The following is a 15,933-nucleotide window of genomic DNA, read 5'->3' as shown; positions in this document are numbered from 1 at the left end:
GAAACATGTAGAGACAGGAGAGGTGAGGGGGAAACATGTAGAGAAAGGAGAGGGGGAAACATGTAGAGACAGGAGAGTTGAGGGGGAAACATGTAGAGACAGGAGAGGTGAGGGGGAAACATGTAGAGACAGGAGAGGTGATGGGGAAACATGTAGAGAAAGGAGAGGGGGAAACATGTAGAGACAGGAGAGGTGAGGGGGAAACATGTAGAGACAGGAGAGGTGAGGGGGAAACATGCAGAGACAGGAGAGGTGAGGGGGAAACATGTAGAGACAGGAGAGGTGAGGGGGAAACATGTAGAGACAGGAGAGGTGAGGGGGAAACATGTAGAGACAGGAGAGGTGAGGGGGAAACATGTAGAGACAGGAGAGGTGAGGGGGAAACATGTAGAGACGGGAGAGGTGAGGGGGAAACATGCAGAGACAGGAGAGGTGAGGGGGAAACATGTAGAGACAGGAGAGGTGAGGGAGAAACATGTAGAGACAGGAGAGGTGAGGGGGAAACATGCAGAGACAGGAGAGGTGAGGGGGAAACATGTAGAGACAGGAGAGGGGGAAACATGTAGAGACAGGAGAGGGGGAAACATGTAGAGACAGGAGAGGTGAGGGGGAAACATGTAGAGAAAGGAGAGGGGGAAACATGTAGAGACAGGAGAGTTGAGGGGGAAACATGTAGAGACAGGAGAGGTGAGGGGGAAACATGTAGAGACAGGAGAGGTGAGGGGGAAACATGCAGAGACAGGAGAGGTGAGGGGGAAACATGTAGAGACAGGAGAGGTGAGGGGGAAACATGCAGAGACAGGAGAGGTGAGGGGGAAACATGTAGAGACAGGAGAGGTGAGGGGAAAACATGTAGAGACAGGAGAGGTGATGGGGAAACATGTAGAGACAGGAGAGGTGAGGGGAAAACATGTAGAGACAGGAGAGGTGAGGGGGAAACATGTAGAGACAGGAGAGGTGAGGGGGAAACATGTAGAGACAGGAGAGGTGATGGGGAAACATGTAGAGACAGGAGTGGTGATGGGGAAACATGTAGAGACAGGAGAGGTGAGGGGGAAACATGTAGAGACAGGAGAGGTGAGGGGGAAACATGTAGAGACAGGAGAGGTGAGGGGATACAAGTAGAGACAGGAGAGGTGAGGGGGAAACATGTAGAGACAGGAGAGGTGAGGAGGAAACATGTAGAGACAGGAGAGGTGAGGGGGAAACATGTAGAGACAGGAGAGGTGAGGGGAAACATGTAGAGACTGGAGAGGTGAGGAGGAAACATGTAGAGACAGGAGAGGTGAGGAGGAAACATGTAGAGACAGGAGAGGTGAGGGGGAAACATGTAGAGACTGGAGAGGTGAGGAGGAAACATGTAGAGACAGGAGAGGTGAGGGGGAAACATGTAGAGACAGGAGAGGGGGAAACATGTAGAGACAGGAGAGGTGAGGGGGAAACATGTAGAGACAGGAGAGGGGGATGTGAGGGGGGTAATAGAGATGATTAGGACCAGGTTGATGAAAGAGAGAGAGATGAAGTCTGGAGAGTAGAGGAGGATGAAGTAGATGGATAGTAGAAGCAGATTGTTAGTTACTAACAGTGATCTCAGCCGTGCACTGTGGGCAGCGATGGCCTCTTACCGCCTCCTGGGACTGAGACTTGGTCATGATGGCTAGCAGGGTCTGGAGAAGCACATCCAGAAGAGATTCCACCATCATCTCTACCTCCTCCTGCACTGGGGTGTCCTTGAGGGAGATAGGAATACATGGGAAATCAATGTGTACCCTCTCCTGGGTGAAGAAGACCACAGGAATCCTACTGTACATGAAGAAAACCTCCAGGAAGACCACAGGAATCCTATTATACATGAAGAAAACCTCCAGGAAGACCACAGGAATCCTACTGTACATGAAGAAAACCTCCAGGAAGACCACAGGAATCCTACTGTACATGAAAACCTCCAGGAAGACCACAGGAATCCTACTGTACATGAAGAAAACCTCCAGGAGGACCACAGGAATCCTACTGTACATGAAGAAAACCTCCAGGAAGACCACAGGAATCCTACTGTACATGAAGAAAACCTCCAGGAGGACCACAGGAATCCTACTGTACATGAAGAAAACCTCCAGGAACACCACAGGAATCCTACTGTACATGAAGAAAACCTCCAGGAAGACCACAGGAATCCTACTGTACATGAAGAAAACCTCCAGGAGGACCACAGGAATCCTACTGTACATGAAGAAAACCTCCAGGAACACCACAGGAATCCTACTGTACATGAAGACCTCCAGGAGGACCACAGGAATCCTACTGTACATGAAGAAAACCTCCAGGAACACCACAGGAATCCTACTGTACATGAAGACCTCCAGGAACACCACAGGAATCCTACTGTACATGAAGACCTCCAGGAGGACCACAGGAATCCTACTGTACATGAAGAAAACCTCCTGGAGGACCACAGGAATCCTACTGTACATGAAGAAGACCTCCTGGAGGACCACAGGAATCCTACTGTACATGAACAACATCTGGACGTTAACTCTTAGACGGCTCTTTCATTGTCCAAGTATATTATACAGTTGAAGTCAGAAGTTTACATACACTTACGTAGGTAGGAGTCATTAAAACTCGTTTTTCAACCACTTCACAAATTTAAGTTTTTCACATTTCCTGACATTTAATCGAAATAAAAATTCCCTGTTTTAGGTCAGTTAGGATCACCATTTTATTTCAAGAATGTTAAATGTCAGAATAATAGTAGAGATAATTATTTATTTCAGCTTTTATTTCTTTCATCACATTCCCAGTGGGTCAGAAGTTTACATATACTCAATTAGTATTTAGTAGCATTGTCTTTCAATTGTTTAACTTGGGTCAAATGTTTCGGGTAGCCTTCCACAAGTTTCCCACAATAAATTGGGTGAATTTTGGCCCATTCCTCCTGACAGAGCTTGTGTAACTGAGTCAGGTTTGTAGGCCTCCTTGCTAGCACACGCTTTTTCAGTTCTGCCCACAAATTTTCTATAGGAGTGAGGTCAGGGCTTTGTGATGGCCACTCCAATACCTTGACTTTGTTGTCCTTAAGCCATTTTGCCACAGCTTTGGAAGTATGCTTGGGGTCATTGTCCATTTGAAAGACCAATTTGCGAGCAAGCTTTAACTTCCTGACTGATGTCTTGAGATGTTGCTTCAATATATCCACATCATTTTCATTCCTCATGTTGCCATCTATTTTGTGAAGTGCACCAGTCCCTCCTGCAGCAGAGCACCCCCACAACATGATGCTGCCACCCCCGTGCTTCACGGTTGGGATGGTGTTCTTCGGCTTGCAAGCCTCCCCTTTTTTCCTTCAAACATAATGATGGTCATTATGGCCAAACAGTTATATTTTTGTTTCATCAGACCACAGGCATGTCCCCAAAAAGTACGATCTTTGTCCCCATGTGCAGTTGCAAACCGTAGTCTGTCTTTTTTATGGCGGTTTTAGAGCAGTGGCTTTGTCCTTGCTGAGCGGTCTTTCAGGTTACGTCGATATAGGACTCGTTTTACTGTGGATATAGATACTTTTGTACCCGTTTCCTCCAGCATCTTCACAAGGTCCTTTGCTGTTGTTCTGGGATTGATTTGCACTTTTCGCCCCAAAGTACGTTCATCCCTAGGAGACAGAATGCGTCTCCTTCCTGAGCGGTATGACGGCTGTGTGGTCCCATGGTGTTTATACTTGCGTACTAGTTTGTACAGATGAACGTGGTACCTTCAGGCGTTTGGAAATTGCACCCAAGGATGAGCCAGACTTGTGGAGGTCTACAATTTTTTTTCTGAAGTCTTGGCTGATTTATTTTGATTTTCCCATGATTTTCCCATGAAAACTCAGGCACTGAGTTTGAAGGTAGAACTTGAAATACATCCACAGGTACACCTCTAATTGACTCAAATTATGTCAATTAGCCTATCAGAAGCTTCTAAAGCCATGACATAATTTTCTGGAATTTTCCAAACTGTTTAAAGGCACAGTCAACTTAGTGTATGCAAACGTCTGACCCACTGGAATTGTGATACAGTGAATTATAAGTGTAAATAATCTGTCTGTATACAATTGTTAATCATACTAGAACCTGACGCCAGGATGTGTAATTATATTTGTCCTGTTTGTATGGTACGGACTAGAAATAGTTTACCAGAGAGCTGGTCTTGATGATGGAGAAGATAGAGACTAGAGTAGTTTACCAGAGAGCTGGTCTTGATGATGGAGAAGATGGAGACTAGAGTAGTTTACCAGAGAGCTGGTCTTGATGATGGAGAAGATAGAGACTAGAGATAGTTTACCAGAGAGCTGGTCTTGATGATGGAGAATATAGAGACTAGAGATAGTTTACCAGAGAGCTGGTCTCGATGATGGAGAAGATAGAGAGTAGAGATAGTTTACCAGCGAGCTGGTCTTGATGATGGAGAAGATAGAGACTAGAGTAGTTTGCCAGAGAGCTGGTCTTGATGATGGAGAAGATAGAGACTAGAGATAGTTTACCAGAGAGCTGGTCTTGATGATGGAGAAGATAGAGATAGTTTACCAAAGAGCTGGTATTGATGATGGAGAAGATAGAGACTAGAGTAGTTTACCAGAGAGCTGGTCTTGATGATGGAGAAGATACTGCTGAGGATGCCAGAACAGATGATCAGCTCTTTCTGCTGTCTCAGGTGGAGGTGGATGTGATGTAGGACCACGGGAAGCAGGATCCTACGAGACTCTGAGAGAGAGAGATACACAGAGAGAGAGAGACACACGGCGATAGAGAGAAAGAAAGAGAGAGAGAGAGAAGGACAGAGGATTTTTTTTGATAATTTACCTATAATTGACCGATACAACAGTTTTCGATTTTATTTGGTACTTTTTACCCCTTTTTTCTCCCCAATTGGTTGTTACAGTCTTGTCCCATCAATGCAACTCCCCTACAGACTCGTGAGAGGCAAAGTTCGAGAGCCATACTTCCTCCTAAACACGACACTGCCAAGCTGCATTGCTTCTTGACACAGTGCACGCTTAACCCGGAAGCCAGCCGCACCAATGTGTCGGAGGAAACACTGTCCAGCTGGTGACCGTAGTTAGCTTACAGGCGTCCGGCCCGCCACACAAAGTTGCTAGAGGGCGATGGGACAAGGAAATCCAGGTCGGCCAAAGTCTCCCCTAACCCGGACAACGCTGGGCCAAACCCTCCCCTAACCCGGACGACGCTGGGCCAAACCCTCCCCTAACCCGGACGACGCTGGGCCCTCCCCTCCCCTAACCCGGACGACGCTGGGCCAAACCCTCCCCTAACCCGGACGACGCTGGGCCAAACCCTCCCCTAACCCGGACGACGCTGGGCCAAACCCTCCCCTAACCCGGACGACGCTGGGCCAAACCCTCCCCTAACCCGGACGACGCTGGGCCAAACCCTCCCCTAACCCGGACGACGCTGGGCCAAACCCTCCCCTAACCCGGACGACGCTGGGCCAAACCCTCCTCTAACCCGGACGACGCTGGGCCAAACCCTCCTCTAACCCGGACGACGCTGGGCCAAACCCTCCCCTAACCCGGACGACGCTGGGCCAAACCCTCCCCTAACCCGGACGACGCTGGGCCAAACCCTCCCCTAACCCGGACGACGCTGGGCCAAACCCTCCTCTAACCCGGACGACGCTGGGCCAAACCCTCCCCTAACCCGGACGACGCTGGGCCAAACCCTCCCCTAACCCGGACGACGCTGGGCCAAACCCTCCCCTAACCCGGACGACGCTGGGCCAAACCCTCCCCTAACCCGGACGACGCTGGGCCAAACCCTCCCCTAACCCGGACGACGCTGGGCCAAACCCTCCCCTAACCCGGACGACGCTGGGCCAAACCCTCCCCTAACCCGGACGACGCTGGGCCAAACCCTCCCCTAACCCGGACGACGCTGGGCCAAACCCTCCCCTAACCCGGACGACGCTGGGCCAAACCCTCCCCTAACCCGGACGACGCTGGGCCAAACCCTCCCCTAACCCGGACGACGCTGGGCCAAACCCTCCCCTAACCCGGACGACGCTGGGCCAAACCCTCCCCTAACCCGGACGACGCTGGGCCAAACCCTCCCCTAACCCGGACGACGCTGAGCCAAACCCTCCCCTAACCCGGACGACGCTGGGCCAAACCCTCCCCTAACCCGGACGACGCTGGGCCAAACCCTCCCCTAACCCGGACGACGCTGGGCCAAACCCTCCCCTAACCCGGACGACGCTGGGCCAAACCCTCCCCTAACCCGGACGACGCTGGGCCAAACCCTCCCCTAACCCGGACGACGCTGGGCCAAACCCTCCCCTAACCCGGACGACGCTGGGCCAAACCCTCCCCTAACCCGGACGACGCTGGGCCAAACCCTCCCCTAACCCGGACGACGCTGGGCCAAACCCTCCCCTAACCCGGACGACGCTGGGCCAAACCCTCCCCTAACCCGGACGACGCTGGGCCAAACACTCCCCTAATCAGGACGACGCTGGGCCAAACCCTCCCCTAACCCAGACGACGCTGGGCCAAACCCTTCCCTAACCCGGACGATGCTGGGCCAATTGTGCGCCACCTCATGGGTCTCCCAACACGGCCGGCTGTGACACAGCCTAGGATCGAACCAGGGTCTGTAGTGACGCCTCAAGCACTGCGATGCAGTGCCTTAGACAGCTGCGCCACTCGGGGTGCCCAACCTATACCACGGTTAATGATACCTTCTGTATTTCATCCATTCACATCCAAGTGGATCTTTTTACTGACATATTATAAGTAAAAACACCCCAAAATTCTGAACAAAAAAACTTGTGCATCAAAATGGTCATCAGTCTGAGTGTTCATAATGTCATCCCAGTGGTAAATACCTGGGAAGGAGAAGAGGCGACTGTCGACGGTGCGAGCGATGGACTGCAGTTTGACCACATCCATGGACTGTCCGATGTGTACGGTACTTGGCATACTGCCCAGCGTGCCCCGTACGAACTCTGCCACTTCCTGGACTGTAAACATCTGAAGCAGTTCGTCAAAGATGGCCGGGAACGAGTTCAGGAGCGCCGCCTAGGGGTTGTGGGGAGAAACAGAGGGAGGCTGAGAGATGGAGGAGAGATGGGGAGAGAGGGACCAGCTCCATACTCTACACTGGACCAACGGCTGGGGGTTGGGGAGAAACAGAGGGAGGCGGAGCGATGGAGGAGAGATGGGGAGAGAGGGACCAGCTCCACACTCCACACTGGACCAACGGCTGGGGGTTGTGGGGAGAAACAGAGGGAGGCTGAGAGATGGAGGAGAGATGGGGAGAGAGGGACCAGCTCCACACTCCACACTGGACCAACGGCTGGGGGTTGTGGGGAGAAACAGAGGGAGGCTGAGAGATGGAGGAGAGATGGGGAGAGAGGGACCAGCTCCACACTCCACACTGGACCAACGGCTCAGGGATGTGGTGTGGGTAATTTTGGGGGTGTGAGACAGACTACCAGGCCAGTGTACCAACGAGCAACAAACTACGAGATCGAAATTGAAGGATATCCTATCAAAAATCAGAAATTTCCCGTTCATAGATTTTTGAAATTTCCCGTTCACATTGATCCTCATGCTCCTAGGTACCATGAATCAACCTATGGCCCAACAGTCCAAATGACACAAAGACAGTCCTGGAAAAGTGGTGAGGATCTTCAAGAACGCCAGGCATCACAGACTCATCACACAGAGTCATAACATAGAGTCATTACACAGAGTCATTACATAGAGTCATAACATAGAGTCATTACATAGAGTCATCACACAGACTCATCACACAGAGTCATTACATAGAGTCATTACATAGAGTAATCACATAGAGTCATTACATAGAGTCATTACACAGAGTCATTACACAGAGTCATTACATAGAGTCATTACATAGAGTCATCACACAGACTCATCACACAGAGTCATTACATAGAGTCATTACACAGAGTAATCACATAGAGTCATTACATAGAGTCATTAGACAGAGTCATTACACAGAGTCATTACACAGAGTCATTAGACAGAGTCATTACACAGAGTCATAACACAGAGTCATTACACAGAGTCATTACGCAGAGTCATTACACAGAGTCATAACACAGAGTCATTACACAGAGTCATTACATAGAGTCATTACATAGAGTCATAACATAGAGTCATAACATAGAGTCATAACATAGAGTCATTACACAGAGTCATTACATAGAGTCATAACACAGAGTAATCACATAGAGTCATGGCTCGAGGGAAGACATGACATGATGATGCAAGAGTAGGAAAAGAGTTTGTAAGGTTAAAAAAAACACAGGAGGCAAACCAAATACATTTACAACTTCCATTCTGTTTTGATTGGTGAGTTGGTTGAGGGGTTGAATGGTGAGTTGGTTGAGGGGTTGAATGGTGAGTTGGTTGAGGGGTTGAATGGTGAGTTGGTTGAGGGGTTGAATGGTGAGTTGGTTGAGGGGTTGAATGGTGAGTTGGTTGAGGGGTTGAATGGTGAGTTGGTTGAGGGGTTGAATGGTGAGTTGGCTGGGAGATTGATTGGTGAGTTGGTTGAGGGGTTGAATGGTGAGTTGGCTGGGAGATTGATTGGTGAGTTGGTTGAGGGGTTGAATGGTGAGTTGGTTGAGGGGTTGAATGGTAAGTTGGTTGAGGGGTTGAATGGTGAGTTGGTTGGTTCTGTAATTTAGTAATATTTATTCCCGTAGTAATTCATTATGTTATCCATAACTAAATAAACATCAGCATTTTGAAAGAGTATTTTAATTATAATTGTATTAATGAAAGCATAAAGATGCCATTATTAGTTACACTGTTTTAGTTTGAACGTGCAGACTGGCACTGAGAACAGCACAGCGGGAACATTTCCCTAGTCAGCGCCATTATTACTGCAATGCCCCTTAAAATTTCTGGAGATGATTTCGTTTTCAAATAATCTAAAATGAGCGGAGAAAAAGGCCATTCTTGAAAATGGGGTGAGACATTGTTACTAATTTGTAAATAAAGCCAGTTTGCTATTTAGAATTATGTATTTGTGTTTTTAGAGGGAGAGAAACCAAAATATCTCATGGGTCTCCAAGTCGAGGGCAGCACAGGTATTGAACCAGCATCGGTAGCAACACAGCTTGCACTGCTATGCAGGGTCTTAGACTGTTGTGCCACACCAGCGCTGTACGATTTGACCGGTCGGGAGTGGTTAAACAAATCAATATATATACACTGCTCAAAAAAATAAAGGGAGCACTTAAACAACACAATGTAACTCCAAGTCAATCACACTTCTGTGAAATTAAACTGTCCACTTAGGAAGCAACACTGATTGACAATAAATTTCACATGCTGTTGTGCAAATGGAATAGACAAAAGGTGGAAATTATAGGCAATTAGCAAGACACCCCCCAAAACAGGAGTGATTCTGCAGGTGGTGACCACAGACCACTTCTCAGTTCCTATGCTTCCTGGCTGATGTTTTGGTCACTTTTGAATGCTGGCGGTGCTCTCACTCTAGTGGTAGCATGAGACGGAGTCTACAACCCACACAAGTGGCTCAGGTAGTGTAGTTCATCCAGGATGGCACATCAATGCGAACTGTGGCAAAAAGGTTTGCTGTGTATGTCAGCGTAGTGTCCAGAGCATGCAGGCGCTACCAGGAGACAGGCCAGTACATCAGGAGACGTGGAGGAGGCCATAGGAGGGCAACATCCAAGCAGCAGGACCGCTACCTCCACCTTTGTGCAAGGAGGTGCACTGCCAGCGCCCTGCAAAATTACCTCCGGCAGGCCACAAATGTGCATGTGTCAGCATATGGTCTCACAAGGGGTCTGAGGATCTCATCTCGGTACCTAATGGCAGTCAGGCTACCTCTGGCGAGCACATGGAGGGCTGTGCGGCCCCACAAAGAATCAGTGTTGCTTCCTAAGTGGACAGTTTGATTTCACAGAAGTGTGATTGACTTGGAGTTACATTGTGTTGTTTAAGTGTTCCCTTTATTTTTTTGAGCAGTGTATACATATATATATATATATATATATATATATATATATATTGCACACTCTTGGCATTCTATCAACCAGCTTCATGAGGTAGTCACCTGGAATGCATTGCAATTAACAGGTGTGCCTTGTTAATTAGTGAAATTTGAGCCAATCAGTTGTGTTGTGACAAGGTAGGGGTGGTGTACAGAAGATAGCCCTATTTGGTAAAAGACCAAGTCCATATTATGGCAATTACAGTTCAAATAAGCAAAGAGAAACGACGTGCTTCTCTGCGCCGACTCATATTTCTTCTGCTCACAGCTTAGACGGCGGATGTTTGAGTTTCTTGCTGTTTATAAAAAGGGGTTGGTGGTTGGTTGGTAGGGAAGTTGGGAGGCTGGTTGGTTGGGAGGTTGGTTGGTTGGGAGGCTGGTTGGTTGGGAGGCTGGTTGGTTGGGAGGCTGGTTGGTTGGGAGGTTGGTTGGTTGGGAGGCTGGTTGGTTGGGAGTCTGGTTGGTTGGGAGGCTGGTTGGTTGGGAGGTTGGTTGGTTGGGAGGCTGGTTGGTTGGGAGGCTGGTTGGTTGGGAGGTTGGTTGGTTGGGAGGCTGGTTGGTTGGGAGGCTGGTTGGTTGGGAGGCTGGTTGGTTGGGAGGCTGGTTGGTTGGGAGGTTGGTTGGTTGGGAGGCTGGTTGGAAGGTGCTTGATGCCAGAGTGGGGCGGGCGGAACTTGGTAGAGGATCCCCATTGTGCCAGGGCTACAGCTACTTACTGAGAGAGGAGAGGGGCGAGGAGCGTTGGAGCTCCAGGCCTGAGTACAGCTGATGGGGCCTGGGGGCTGTCCCTGTCCAGAGGCAGGCTGGGGGACCTGAGGAGTCTGACCGGGGGGGACAGGACAGTCAGGGGACAGGGAGGGTCCCAGAGGAAGGGGACAGGAGAAACAGGAGAGGGACAGGAGAAGGAGGTAACATACGCAGTACACAAAGCAGGGGCAAAGGAGGCAGATAAAGAAAATAGAGAAAATTAGACTAATTAAAGGAACTGAAATACCGTAGCAAAGGGATTCTAACTACTTTAGATTGTAACGAAATTTAAATAGAAAAAAGGATTCTACTAACTACTGTATATTTTAAAATGAACACTCTTCAGCTGCAGAGCTGAAAAGAGAGTAAACAGTGAAGTCACGGAGCTGAAAAGAGAGTAAACAGTGAAGTCACAGAGCTGAAACGAGAGTAAACAGTGAAGTCACGGAGCTGAAAAGAGAGTAAACAGTGAAGTCACGGAGCTGAAACGAGAGTAAACAGTGAAGTCACAGAGCTGAAACGAGAGTAAACAGTGAAGTCACGGAGCTGAAATGAGAGTAAACAGTGAAGTCACGGAGCTGAAAAGAGAGTAAACAGTGAAGTCACGGAGCTGAAACGAGAGTAAACAGTGAAGTCCCGGAGCTGAAAAGAGAGTAAACAGTGAAGTCACGGAGCTGAAACGAGAGTAAACAGTGAAGTCACAGAGCTGAAAAGAGAGTAAACAGTGAAGTCACGGAGCTGAAAAGAGAGTAAACAGTGAAGTCACAGAGCTGAAAAGAGAGTAAACAGTGAAGTCAGAGAGCTGAAAAGAGAGTAAACAGTGAAGTCACGGAGCTGAAAAGAGAGTAAACAGTGAAGTCACAGAGCTGAAAAGAGGGTAAACAGTGAAGTCACGGAGCTGAAAAGAGAGTAAACAGTGAAGTCAGAGAGCTGAAAAGAGAGTAAACAGTGAAGTCACAGAGCTGAAAAGAGAGTAAACAGTGAAGTCAGAGAGCTGAAAAGAGAGTAAACAGTGAAGTCCCGGAGCTGAAAAGAGAGTAAACAGTGAAGTCACGGAGCTGAAACGAGAGTAAACAGTGAAGTCACAGAGCTGAAAAGAGAGTAAACAGTGAAGTCACAGAGCTGAAATGAGAGTAAACAGTGAAGTCACGGAGCTGAAAAGAGGGTAAACAGTGAAGTCACAGAGCTGAAATGAGAGTAAACAGTGAAGTCACGGAGCTGAAAAGAGAGTAAACAGTGAAGTTACGGAGCTGAAAAGAGAGTAAACAGTGAAGTCACAGAGCTGAAAAGAGAGTAAACAGTGAAGTCACAGAAGACGTATTGATGGTATAAATGGATTATGTGGTTGAATCTCAGAATATTCATATCGATTCTCTTCACTTCCTAGTCCTGGTGGGACAATGAAGTCGCCAGAAGACAACAAAACAGACACACAATCAGCCATCTTGATATGTGGGGGCCAGCTAGAAGAAGAGAGCTGCACATTACAATAGTTAGCATCTAAACAACATTTAGCCATGCCTAAGGCTACTGGCTATTACAATTACCATTACTATTGTGTTATTACACTGGAGGTGGGGTCAGTGTAGGTCTCCCAAACCCTGCTGTGTGTCAGAATGTTTAGACCCCTGGGGTGTGTTTAGGTCACTGACCTGTGTGAAAACGAGTGTCTCGGAGCTACGGCTGTCCAGACTGAGGACAAAGCGGATGGACTGGAAGAGCTCTTGGATGCTGGCTCTGAACTGTTCTTCGTCCACACCACAGGTAGCACGGGAGTAGAGGATCCGAGACTGGATAATGAACTTCAACAGGTACTCCAGAGCCTGGGGCAGGAGGAAGGGAGAGAGGAGATAAGGACATAGACGTATTGACAAAGTGTAACTGGTTGGATGGAAAACCTCTTGCACGTCCACCAAACGTCTTCGCCATTTGACCAAGAGAACATCCTGAAGGTGTGAGGGTGAGATTTGGGCTCAGGGCAGGAAATCACGAGGAGGGAAAGAGAGACAACAGGACAATGCCACACTTCCAAGACTTGTTCACTTGTGAAAGCTGGAAATCAAGATTCTAATAAACAACGTGCAAAAAAAAGGGCATGACTTTCTTTATGTCGAAAATAATTCATTTTTATTAATAATTAAATAATTAAATAAATAATGTATTAATATTAAAAACATGCAGTGGTTTCAGTCTACTGTGATTTTTATCAGAAATAAAAAATAAAAACTTTTAAAATGGTGTGATACTTTTTAAATAAATAAAACAATATTCAGTCCACCGTGATAGTTTTCAGACATAATGGATTTGAGGAGGACCAGAGACGCAGACATCAGGACCCATGAGACATTGATGTAGATAGACAAGCTCTCTAAGGACAGTATGGTGTTTCAAACAGTCATCCATTTTTAAAACCATGTGAATACAATCTATTATTTACACAGGACACTTTTACATTTGCATTGCAGCATTTAAAATAATAATAATAATAAAGCTTTATTCATATTTTAGTCAACTAACTTACTGAGTAGACCTTCTCGCCCAAACACAGTCCATATGACTGTAGATTTTACACTGCACTGTACTGGTCTTTCAAATGTAATGTATTGATTATTTCCGGACAATTTCTTTCATAACTAGGAACAATGGTTAAGCCTTGTCATTTATTTAGCCAAGGTACAGAGTTTTTTTCTGGTCACAGGACATTTTTAACATCCCATGTCTCTGGTCACTTTCAGTGGAGCGTGTTCTCCTACCCTCATGGCCTCCTGGATGTGGTTCTGTTTCACCACCTCTGCAGAATGGTCCATGTACCACTTCAGACAGCGGATCAACTCTCTGGAGAAAGACAAGGAAGTTTCATCAGAACATACACCAGCAACTGTGAGGGGGTCTTCATTTAGTACTTACAGGGCATTCAGAAAGTATTCAGACCCAATTTACTTTTTACAAGTTTTGTTACGTTACAACCTTAATCTAAAATAGATTAAATTGTCCCCCCCCCCCCCCCCCCCCCCCATCAGTTTACAAACAATACCCCATAATGACATAGCAAATACCATTTAAAAAAAAAACATTTTAGCAGTGATTACAGTCTCTTCACTGTCTTCTTGGGTATCCCTACAAGTTTTGAGTTTGGGGAGTTTCTTCAATTCTTCTCTGTTGATCCTCTCAAGCTCTGTCAGGTTGGATGGGGAGTGTTGCTGCACAGCTATTTTCAGGTCTCTCCAGAGATGTTGGATCGGGTTCAAGTCCGGGCTCTGGCTGGGCCACTCAAGGACATTCAGAGACTTGTCCTGAAGATACTCCTGCGTTGTCTTGGCTGTGTGCTTAGGGTCGTTTCCTGTTGGAAGGTGAACCTTCACCCCAGTCTGAGGTCCTGAGCGCTCTTTAGGTGCCTTTTGGCAAACTCCAAGTGGGCTGTCATGTGACTTTTACTGAGGAGTGGCTTCTGTCTGGCCACTCTACCATAAAGGCCTAATTGGTGGAGTGCTGCAGAGATGGTTGTCCTTCTGGAAGGTTCTCCCATCTCCACAGAGGAACTCTAGAGCTCTGTCCAATGCCCTTCTCCCCCGATGCTCAGTTTGACTGGGCAGCAAGCTCTAGCAAGAGACTTATTCCATTTAAGAATGATGGAGGCCACTGTGTTCTTGGGGATATTCAATGCTAGAGACATTTTTTTGGAACCCTTCCACAGATCTGTACCTCGACACAATCCTGTCTCGGGGGATATGCATTGTCAACTGTGGGACCTTATATAGACAGGTGTGTGACTTTTCAGATCATGTAAATTTAATTTACCACAGGTAGACTCCAAACAGATACCAGACAGATATATTGCCAGCAGCATACCACCCTGCATCCCACTGCTGGCTTGCCTCTGAGGCTAAGCAGGGTTGGTCCTGGTCGGTCACTAGATGGGAGACCAGATACTGCTGGCAGTGGTGTTGGAGGGCCAGTAGGAGCACTCTTTCCTCTGCTTTAATAAAAATATTCCAATGTCCCAGGGCAGTGATTGGGGACATTGCCCTGTGTAGCGTGCTGTCTTTCGGATGGAACGTTAAACAGGTGTTCTGACTCTCAGTGGTCACTAAATATCCCATGGCACTTATCGTAAGAGTAGGGGTGTTAACCCCGGTGTCCTGACTAAATTCCCAATCTGTCCCTCATACCATCACAGCTACCTAATCATCCCCAACTTCCAGTTGGCTCATTCCTCTCCCCTGTAACTATTCCCCAGGTGGTTGTTGTAAATGAGAATGTGTTCTCAGTCAACTTTACCTGGTACAATAAGGAATAAATAAATACCAGACATTACACGGGAAACTCACTTGTAAGCCAGCGCTCCAGCAAAGTGTTTCTGGATGTAAGTGTCCATAACGGGGCAGAAGTGATAGTACTTGCTGTCCCTCAGCAGATTAATGATGAACACCTGAGGAGAAGGAGAGAGATATAGTCCGTTAGGCGTAGAGGTCGGAGTTCAGTGTAAGAGCCCTGGAATTAGGGGAGAAAAGGTTGACTTGACACATCAATGACATCTCTTACAGATGTGATCTCTGGTTAAAGATGTGATATATGGTTATAGATGTGATCTATGGTTATAGATGTGATCTCTGGTTATAGATGTGATCTCTGGTTATAGATGTGATCTCTGGTTATAGATGTGATCTCTGGTTAAAGATGTGATCTCTGGTTATAGATGTGATCTCTGGTTATAGATGTGATCTCTGGTTATAGATGTGATCTCTGGTTATAGATGTGATCTCTGGTTATAGATGTGATCTCTGGTTATAGATGTGATCTCTGGTTATAGATGTGATCTCTGGTTACAGATGTGATCTCTGGTTACAGATGTGATCTCTGGTTACAGATGTGATCTCTGGTTATAGATGTGATCTCTGGTTATAGATGTGATCTCTGGTTACAGATGTGATCTCTGGTTACAGATGTGATCTCTGGTTACAGATGTGATCTCTGGTTAAAGATGTGATCTCTGGTTATAGATGTGATCTCTGGTTAAAGATGTGATCTCTGGTTATAGATGTGATCTCTGGTTATAGATGTGATCTCTGGTTATAGATGTGATCTCTGGTTATAGATGTGATCTCTGGTTATAGATGTGATCTCTGGTTATAGATGTGAT

At 47.3% G+C, this 15,933-nt stretch overlaps 1 protein-coding gene across 8 annotated transcripts in view; it reads right to left on the bottom strand.

Moving 5' to 3' along the window:
* The window catches only part of LOC129851369 (dedicator of cytokinesis protein 3-like), a 368,511-nt gene that overhangs the window by 62,763 nt on the left and 289,815 nt on the right, over positions 1-15,933 (bottom strand). For 4 of the 8 annotated variants that reach the window (XM_055917869.1, XM_055917864.1, XM_055917866.1 and 1 more), the window contains 7 exons: positions 15,122-15,222; positions 13,547-13,628; positions 12,446-12,616; positions 10,763-10,867; positions 6,877-7,069; positions 4,612-4,739; positions 1,584-1,730 (listed from right to left, as the gene is read on the bottom strand). In XM_055917869.1, the coding sequence (XP_055773844.1) occupies positions 1,584-1,730; positions 4,612-4,739; positions 6,877-7,069; positions 10,763-10,867; positions 12,446-12,616; positions 13,547-13,628; positions 15,122-15,222 (927 nt within the window). The remainder of the gene's footprint in view (positions 1-1,583; positions 1,731-4,611; positions 4,740-6,876; positions 7,070-10,762; positions 10,868-12,445; positions 12,617-13,546; positions 13,629-15,121; positions 15,223-15,933) is intronic. The other 4 variants (XM_055917870.1, XM_055917871.1, XM_055917872.1 and 1 more) reach the window with 2 other exon arrangements.

Source organism: Salvelinus fontinalis, chromosome 3 (genome assembly GCF_029448725.1).
Source record: "Salvelinus fontinalis isolate EN_2023a chromosome 3, ASM2944872v1, whole genome shotgun sequence".
In the NCBI taxonomy this organism is placed as follows: Eukaryota; Metazoa; Chordata; class Actinopteri; order Salmoniformes; family Salmonidae; genus Salvelinus; species Salvelinus fontinalis.
This window is presented reverse-complemented; position numbering and strand designations above follow the sequence as displayed.